General features: G+C 35.9%; 1 protein-coding gene across 4 annotated transcripts; it reads left to right on the top strand.

Annotated features, from left to right (window-relative positions):
* Positions 1–2,724: 2,724 nt before the first annotated feature.
* On the top strand, positions 2,725–9,241 carry LOC103951705. 4 transcript variants are annotated; one of them, XM_048586131.1, is made up of 8 exons: positions 2,725–2,963; positions 3,112–4,574; positions 5,426–5,544; positions 6,483–7,109; positions 7,198–7,510; positions 8,318–8,489; positions 8,642–8,744; positions 8,851–9,241. In XM_048586131.1, the coding sequence occupies exons 2-8, from the start codon at positions 3,417–3,419 to the stop codon at positions 8,966–8,968; spliced, it is 2,610 nt and encodes an 869-aa protein (XP_048442088.1). In that variant the 5' UTR covers positions 2,725–2,963; positions 3,112–3,416; the 3' UTR covers positions 8,969–9,241. The 4 variants fall into 4 exon arrangements, with proteins under 4 accessions (XP_048442088.1, XP_048442091.1, XP_048442089.1 ...); XM_048586134.1 differs by having other exon boundaries at positions 2,725–4,574; positions 6,483–6,525; positions 6,607–7,109; XM_048586132.1 differs by having other exon boundaries at positions 2,725–4,574; positions 8,321–8,489.
* Positions 9,242–9,486: the final 245 nt, after the last annotated feature.

Below are 9,486 nucleotides of genomic sequence, written 5' to 3'. Positions count from 1 at the left end.
TAATCCAACGTTTAAGAAAGAAGAATATAGTTTAGTTTAATATATTTTTGTTTTGCTAATGAAAAATTTAAAATGATTATTGCATAAAAGGAGGGATCCTTTAGTTTAATACCAATTCCGAAAAAGTTTTAGCCAAAATACCGTAACTTTAGTTTAGGTACCAATAATAAAGTCAACCAAAATAGTTTTATAAATACTATTCTAATTCAACATAATTACATGATTGTCACTCAATTCTACCATATTTTACGACTGCTAATTTTTTCTAGCGTTCGCCCGATCAAATTTTGCGGTCTCAAGGTTAGTGTCAAAGAATGACTTAAAAAAAAAAAAGTTGAGTAGTTCTCTAATTTTATTGTATATACACATAAAAATACAATAAACTCATACAACAAATATAATTAAAGATGCATCTATTGATATTTTATCACTGTTGAAAAATGACATAAAATTTTCCGACGACTTGAAATTTAGTGGCACAGGCAAACTATGGGTCATGTGCAATGAGTGCAAAAATGTAAATATATTATGCTTATAATGTCTTCACCCACAAATTGTGGCCTAATTAAAGAACAAGCCTATTTCCACACGTCTGCATGTGGCAATTTGCTCTTTTACATCTTATTCTTTACTTATAATGTCTTCGCCCACAAACTGATTTTAAAATTTTAATTAAGACGGAGTAATTTTGAAATTATGAATGTTTCACTTTTTTTTGTCATCGCTTTAGAAATGTAGGTGAGTTGGGCTTGGTAGTTTTGCTTAAAATTGGTATTCAACTGAATATTCTCCTTGCATTAAGCAATATTATTTATCTTATTTTGTTTCTACTAGCCTCTTGCAACATGGGAATTGGCCTCTTTATATTAGATTATGTCTTTTAGATTTTTTATTTGAATAATTGATTTATATTTTTTCTATTAAAACTTATTCAAAAAAGAAAATGAAGGAAAGCCATGAAACTACTATTTTGTCCCTCATTAGTTATTTGATAAAGTTTTGAATTTTTAATTGATGGACTTTATATATAAAAATTAACATCAGATTTCTCTATGTGGAACAGTCTAGTAAAAAGTGAAATGTTCCATAAATAAAACGTAGTAATAAAATTAGAACACAAGTCATAATTTAACCTCATGATTTCTTCCTATTCAAAAATTGCAAACATAACCCTTCGATTGTGTGGTAATTTTATCTACACAAATCTATATCAAGTTAGTTGCTATTTAGTTTATGGGGCACTGTAGTGTGCTTAGTTTTTGCTTACGTGGATGAAAAGTAGATGTTACATATGCTTTTTAATTCTAAAAATGATTTTATTTATTTCCTGTAGAATATGTGTAAATCAACGTGTCATGAATTGTTCGTGCAAACCAACTAAGTACACCATATGAAAAAGAAAACTCTTTCATTTTGCTTCATGAGTATTCGAATATTGTCTCGTTTGGAAGTATGTTCAAAATGATTGAAAGTATTTTTAGAGAAAATATTTTGGAGTTTCAAATAATAGTTTCACCAAAAATATTTTAGGTTCCAAAAGCACTTAAAGTGCTTATCCAAGACGCATTTGTATTTTTACTAAGGATTGGTTTCAAAAATATTTTCACCAAAAGTTTTTTAGTCATTTTAAAAGCACTTCCAAATAAGTCTATATATCTAAACTACATACTTATTTTGTCAACCAAAAGAGGGTGTAAAAATAACTTAGTCTTATATCATATGAATAAAAGCATGGGCAACAACGTAATTTTGCAAGAACAATTTTTTATTATTCTTTTACTTTCTTCACTAACATGTCATCATAGCATATCTCTAATTTAAAAAATATAAACACAAACTTCTCCCAAGTCTCACTCCCTCTCTCTTTTGCATTTCTCTTTAATTTATCTATGTCCCATATACTTTAAAAGAAAACCGAAAAAGAAAAGTTTCTGCTTCGCACATAAAGTGTGTAGGCTTAAGCTGGTTTCACATTAATTAATTTTAGTACAACAATATAATTATAGGGGTAAGAGGATTTGAACTAAATCACACAATAGGGTTACCATATTAATTTAGTATCTCATAATTCATGAGATTTGAACTAATATATCTTACTTATAAGTGGAAAAAATAGCACTAAACAATAATATGGCACCATATCAACTTAAACTACTCAAATATGACATGGATAGTGTTACTCACACACTCATTTTATCTCACACACTTCTTTGTTAACTTTTGGTCATAATCTTCTTTAATTCATTCGATCTCACGGCTAAAAGTTGAGAGAGACATGTGAGAAATAAAATATGTGTATGAATAACATTGCCTATATGACATATCAACTTTTTTTTTTCTTTCCAATTTTAATTAAAATGTTTATATCTTCAACTAAAATAGTAAAAAAATATTCTGAACCAACACGATCCCAGCTAAAACAACCTCTAGTTTTTTGGAAAAATGTTTTACAAGTGCCTATGCCCTATCAACATGGTCAAACATCTATGCAGTTTTGGATATTAGATTGGTTTTATAAAACTGAATTATTGAAAAAAAATCGGTTTTGTAATTTCTGACGTGACGTGGAAAATACCGCTGACCCACGGAGAAAATGGAAGTTAGTATTTAAATGAAAAACAATGAAGTACGTGGCATCACCTAATAGCTGCCGCTCTCCTCTCTCTCTCTCTCTCTCTCTCTCTCTGCTCTTTTGGATCGTTCTTCTCTCTCTCTCTCTCCTGTGTTTCTCTGAAATGTTAATTTATAAATTCTGAAATAATTCTCCTCTCTTCTTTGATCTCTCTCTCTCTCTCTCTCTCTCCTTCTTCCTTTTTTCTCTCTCTGCGTCTTCAACAATTCTCTCGTTCACTCACATTTGCCTGAAGTTTAGGGTTTTGTTACAGACGAAACTCTCCCTATTCACCCCTCGCTTTAACATACACCCAGTGAGATTAGGAAACCAAAACATTGAAGCTTCAGAGGTACGTCTTCTTCTTCTTCAAACCAATCAAAATTCCAACATTCCCGCGATTTCTCATAGGGCGATCTATTTTGCCTCCAATTTTCGTGTTTTCTTCTTCCCGGAATCATCCAATTTTCTGAATTGGGTATTTGTAATTTTGTTTTTAGGGGTGTGCGTTTGCGAGCTATGAATGAGTTTTGATTTTGATTTAGGTCGGTGCTTACTGTTTCTTCGATTGTGTAATTTTCTATATACGGAGTCAATTTGGGGGTTTCATTCTGGATTGCTATAGAATTAGAATGTGAATGTTGGTTAAGTTGCAACTTTTTATTTATTTTTTTATTTAATATGTTAGTTTTGACTTTTGGGGTTGGAAATGGAGTGTTAAGGTGTAGCTGAGTGGTGGGAATGAAATAGAGGGGGGTAAAGGTTGGTGCTTGGGTGCTCTAGTGTCGGATTTGATAGGCTAGTGATGACGGATTTTGAGCCGTTACAACAGAAGCCGGAATCCGCTGATGCCTGTGCCGATTTTGAGCGTGGATTTGAGGAATTCATGCGGGGGCACTTGGATGAATGTATGTCATTTGCATCATGTAGTTCTCCTCGTAATCCTGATGATGAAGATGACGAGGGTGAGCAGCTTGTGCGGAGGAGACGGAGGTTGGATTTGGAGGGTGACGATTTAGCAGAGTCATCCGCTGCACGGCGACACCATTCGCGGATCCTGAGCCGTTGGGCTGCACAGCAGGCGCAGGAGATGATAACAACCATTGAGAGGAGGAATCGTGAATCAGAGTTGATGGCACTTGCAGGCCTGCACACGGTTTCGATGCTTGACTCCTCGTTCTTGAGGGAGTCACAGTCTCCTACCTCAAGGCGGCAGGGGGCTGTTGAGAGGCCAAGTACTCAGGCATCCGCAATATTGCAAATGTGGAGGGAATTAGAGGATGAGCATGTGTTGAATAGAGCGCGTGAAAGAGTGAGGGAAAGGTTGAGGCATAGAAGGAGTGTTGGGTCTAATACTAATGAGTCGACCACAAATATGTCTGACAGTCGGGGGAGTGAGAATCAGGGTAATTTGGCGGATGCAAGTGAGAGTGAGAATGAGTTTGGAACTTGGTCACATGATCAAATAGGTTCACAACGTGAACGCGGTGCCAATGATGTGTCTAGTAGAGAGCAATCTCCTGATCTTGGTGAAGTGGAGAGGGAGAGAGTAAGTCAGATTGTACGGGGATGGATGGAAACTGGCATTGGTGATCGTTCATCCAATGTTGCTCAGAGAAACACTAATCCCAGAGCAGAGTGGCTTGGTGAGACAGAGCGTGAAAGGGTGAGAATTGTTCGTGAGTGGGTGCAAATGGCAAGTCAGCAAAGAGGAGCTCGTGGGGGCCAGAGGGATGATCACGTTGCCAGTGATGGTGCTCAAGTTGATCGAGCTCGTGACGGGACGGTTGCTGACCATGAAGAAGGCCAACCAGACCACATTCGCAGGGACATGCGGAGATTGCGTGGAAGACAAGCTCTAATTGATTTGCTTGTAAGGATTGAGAGGGAACGACAAAGGGAGCTCGATTGTTTGGTGGAGCATCGGGCTGTCTCTGATTTTGCTCATCGAAACCGCATTCAGGTCAGTTGTCTCATGAAGATTGTTTAATAATGTCATTTTAAACATAATTCAATTTGCTCCAGTGGTGTGGTTGATATTTAAAAATTGTCTTTATCAATGAATGTGATTTCTATGATTGTAGTTTACAGATTTTCTAGAATACTTAAAGTTTGTGCTCAGTAATTTGTCTGGCTTCTTTAGAAGATCAAAATAGCTGGGTACAATTGTTGTCATTTGAGTTGCAGATTAAGTCTGCATATTATGTTTATGATCCCATTTTCTATTATGAATTTTGTTTTCTGGTCCTATTTGTATCCTTATATTAGTGGATAAGGATGAGCCAGAGGCCCAGAACTTATGTTTCAAAATGGAACGAGTTTTCTTCTTTCTCTGATATACCTTGCTTCTGTCTCAGTGGGAGATATGGGCTTATTCTTAAGTGTATCATTTTGGGTGCTATATCCGGTTGCAAAGATACCATTGTATTCACTTGGCTTGCTCCCAAATTAGAATGTACACCCTGCAGCATACATTTTAACTCAAACGCTTATCCGAAATTGTATTGCTATAAGGTGCATGATGATGTTGTGTTAATATGAGAAGAATAGCTATTAGTTCTCCCCTATCTTTTCCCCCTTTTTAGTATTCATGCATATTTGTAAGGTGTTGTTTCCTATTTATGCCAGTTCTCATCACCATCGTCTATAACATAGACATACTACAAGTTGCATTGATGTTATCCCAACATAATGGAATTGTATATTTCTTTCTGGCTCAGCTACCCAAAAATTCCCCTTTTATGACACTGAAGAGATTAAGTTTCCTGCATAAATGGGCATGATTTGGCTACTAATACAATTAAACATTTCCAGTCATTACTCAGAGGTAGATTCCTGCGCAATGAAAGACCTGTTGAAGAAGAAAGACCACCTTCCATGGCTGCTGGTGAATTAGTCCAGTTGAGACAGCGACACACTGTTTCTGGTTTAAGGTATGTGATGTTTTTAGTCATGCTGTACGTCTTAAGATGCCAAAATTTTTCATCACTTCCTTTTTTTGTTCTTGTACTTAACGTCAGTATTTTTTTTACGTTTATTATTTTGTTTAGACTCGTAGTAGTTCTGATTTTGAAAAGCTATCTATTTAATGAGAAAAATCTAAGGGAATATAGCATACTTTATGTTTTTCATCACTTCCTATTTTTGTTCTTGTACTTAACGTTGGTATTTTTTTTACGTTTATTATTTTGTTTAGACTCTTAGTAGTTCTGATTTTGAAAAGCTATCTATTTAATGAGAAAAATCTAAGGGAACATAGCATACTTTATGTTGTCTTGAAGGAACACATTTATCATCTCTTTGTCATTTCTGTCTAGTTTTTTTGTTGAGTCAATTTACTACATTATATGAATAATTTGGTTGAGGTTAGAGAATTCCTTTGTGAACACATTTATTTGTTAGTATTTGTAGGAGATTTTCCTTTAAGTCTACTGTGCTGCGTAGAAGCGTTACTAGTGATGGGTTTGTGGGTGTGGGGGAGAAATACAAGATTTCTAGATGGATGGCCAATACTTTAAGCATCTGTTTTTTCTCTGGGTTTCAAATAGAACAGATAAAGTCTTATAGATGAATAAATATGCATCAGTATTACATATTAATATGAGTAGCTATGCTATAAGGCTTGCTTGCTTTACAATATTTCTTCCTGGGATAATAATAAAAATACAGAATAAATATGAGATACTCGTTTGATTTGCCTTATTCTTGATTTTACTTTGGTTTACTTTATCGTTTGGGTTTTAATGCTCCAGTTATATCTTTTGAGTATTTTTCATTCCATCAAGTGAATGATGATAATTTTTTTTTGAAAGACAAACAAGAGTTGTGGATGTTAGTTGTTTGCATAATGACAAGTTTGTTTCCTTGTTAGGGAAGGGTTCCGCTACAGATTAGAAAACATTGTTCGTGGTCAGGTTGGCAGCCAAACCGATTCTACGATTAACAGTAATATTAATGAATCTAGAAGTGAGCATACTCAAACAAATGCTTCACAGGATGTCCAACAGGAAAGTAATGATCAATTGCAGCCTGGTAGTCAGGCAACTGACATCAATCAGTTGCCTGATCAAATGGGAAGCTTGGAGAGCAACACTACTGATGAGCGTCAAGATTGGCAAGAAACTGCTAATCAAGGAGGGAATTGGCAGGAACCAGTTGCTGAAGATGAGACACGAAACTTGGAGCAGCCAACTTTCGGTCAGTTGAATGAATGGAGAAATGGTAATGCCGAAGATACGGCTGAAAATTGGCAAGGAAATTCAGTCGATAATTGGCCTGAGGAAACACCCAGAAATGTTGATGGAGAAGCAGATAATCGACAAGAAGCCCAGGGAACTTGGCATGAGAATGGTACTCGGGATGCTGTTGGAAATTGGACCGAAGGGCCTTCTGGTCCCATGAGAAATCGCCGTTCAGTTCCAATTCGAAGATTCAATAGATTTCATCCGCCAGATGATGATAATGTGTACAGCATGGAACTCAGGGAACTTCTGAGCAGGTATTTGATTCTTGTAGATTGATTATATGTACAACATAAACTTATTATTTGGTTCTTTTTATGATGGTTATGATTTTCTATATTGTAGGAGAAGTGTCTCTAATCTTCTTCGCAGTGGGTTCCGTGAAAGTCTGGACCAACTGATTCAGTCATATGTTGAAAGGCAAAGTCATGCTCCCATTGATTGGGATTTGCATAGAAACTTGCCAACACCAATTCCAGCTTCACCAGAGCATGATCAGGAGCAACAGCGGGATGGGCAGAATGAAGATCAACACGATGCCATTAACAGACCTTCACTTGTTCTACCATCTCCACCAGTGCCCCCACCACAGCCATTATGGCATCAGGACCTACATCACACAGGCTGGTCTCGTCATAGCATGCATCGTTCAGAAATTGTGAGCAATCTTCTCTCTTAACGCAGCTTTTTTCAGGCTTTCCGATCTTTCTCTCAAAATTTTAGATGTGGCTTACTATACATAATCGCGATATTCTATGATTGTGGCTTTTAAGGTTTATACCAGGTTAATAAATATAATATATTATTTCCCTGTATTGAAGTTTTAATATATCAATAAATATATTAGTATCAAATATCTATTATACGGATATTATTATTATATGTATTGATATATGATTTAAAGTTGCTATATATTTATTTTGTATTCAAAATGTATAAGAATTCATAGTATATAGAGTAAAACTATATATAATTTGAAATAGAATTCTAATTTCTATTTATAATTCGTTTTGTTGGTCATTAAGTAATTGGGACCTCAGTATCATATCACTTCTAGGATTAAATGACACATGTTTTCCTTTTTTCACTCTTTCATTATATTCCATTAGTAATTCAATTTAGTCCATTTATAATTTCTGTTTGTAATTTATTTTATTCCATTACTTCTTGTAATACAATGTGTTGTTGTGGTTGCTATCTTTAGACATTCATAATACTTAAATATATTTGGAAATAATCGAACTTTTTACAAACTTTGAAGGGTCTTTCATTGCTAAGACAGCATACCATAACTAAACTACTTGTAACAGTATAAAATAGTACAATGTAAAGTCATATAGAATGTAATGTGCCTGTTTAGTTGATGATTAATGCAAAATGGAGTTGGAGTGGATTTTCTATCCCGTGTCTATTTTTTTCTCGTTCTTTCTTTGTTTTGCTTTCTCTGAATGTGGATTCCTACAAGAAGCAGGAATGGGAGATGATTAATGATCTCAGAGCAGACATGGGTAGACTCCAGCAAGGCATGAGTCACATGCAGAGGATGTTGGAGGCCTGCATGGATATGCAATTGGAGTTGCAACGTTCTGTTAGACAGGAAGTCTCTGCAGCTTTGAATCGTTCATCTGGTGAAAAAGGTTGGTTTCAGGTTCAATATGTCAAATGACACAGAAACACGTTTGTTTCAAGAATATGTGTGTGTGTGTGTGTGTGTGTTCAACGAAACTGTATGAATGCGGTGTCTGCCTCCATTAAAGCTGCATTTTAATCTTCGGGTAATTCATTGCAGGCTTGGGCGCTGAGACATCAGAGGATGGGTCCAAATGGGGTCATGTGAGAAAAGGGACCTGTTGTGTTTGTTGTGATAGTCAAATTGATTCTCTCTTGTACAGGTATATTGCTTGTAACCTCGATACATTTGATTTTGCTGGTGTTGATGACTCATTTTGTAATAAACTGTTTTGTGTGCCTTCTGTCCCTTTTTTCTTTCGGGTGCAGATGCGGGCACATGTGCACTTGTTCAAAATGTGCAAACGAGTTGATTCGTGGCGGAGGGAAGTGCCCACTTTGTCGAGCACCGATTGTTGAGGTGATTCGAGCATACTGCATACTGTAAATTTAACTCTTAACAGGAAAGAAAAGAAAGAAGGACAAAAATATAAACTGAATAGAATGACCGGAATGGTGGAAAGAGGGGAGACAGTGGTTGTTCCATAGGATGAAGATGAATGGGAAGCTTCTGTGGTCCTTTTCTCTGTAGAGTGTTTTACTTGTTTCCGATGTTTCTCTGATTATTTATGGAAATTCGAATGCGTTGTATAATTAGAATAACATATGGCACGCTCGATTCATCATTCTTACGTAAATAAAATCTTCTCTGAATTTTTTCTTTTCGCGTGTTTCGTTCCCTCTCCATTGGTTCTCAGCTCTAGCTATCATAGGCAAGCATAACCGTGATTAGTAAAATTGGTACAAATTTTTACATTATAGTAGGGCGGAGAAAGTAGGGCAGGTGAGAGAATAAAACGGGGACTTGGTAAACGTAAGGTAATGTGTAATTACTGTATTAACTTTAGTTTTTAACTGAATTACTTGTAAATTATTTACCGTAATGGGAACATAAATAACATTTGC

Source organism: the organism of the source record quoted next, unplaced genomic scaffold, assembly GCF_019419815.1.
Source record: "Pyrus x bretschneideri cultivar Hongxiangsu unplaced genomic scaffold, Pyrus_bretschneideri_v1 Contig24, whole genome shotgun sequence".
Classification (NCBI taxonomy): Eukaryota; Viridiplantae; Streptophyta; class Magnoliopsida; order Rosales; family Rosaceae; genus Pyrus; species Pyrus x bretschneideri.
This window is presented reverse-complemented; position numbering and strand designations above follow the sequence as displayed.

What these genes read in the sequence shown, in the direction of transcription:
- LOC103951705 (XM_048586131.1), top strand. Translation starts at nt 3,417, where the DNA reads ATGACGGATTTTGAGCCGTTACAACAGAAGCCGGAATCCGCTGATGCC. An exon ending in CTCATCGAAACCGCATTCAG is followed by an intron (nt 4,575 to 5,425) that starts GTCAGTTGTCTC and finishes AAACATTTCCAG; the next exon opens with TCATTACTCAGAGGTAGATT. An exon ending in CACACTGTTTCTGGTTTAAG is followed by an intron (nt 5,545 to 6,482) that starts GTATGTGATGTT and finishes TTTCCTTGTTAG; the next exon opens with GGAAGGGTTCCGCTACAGAT.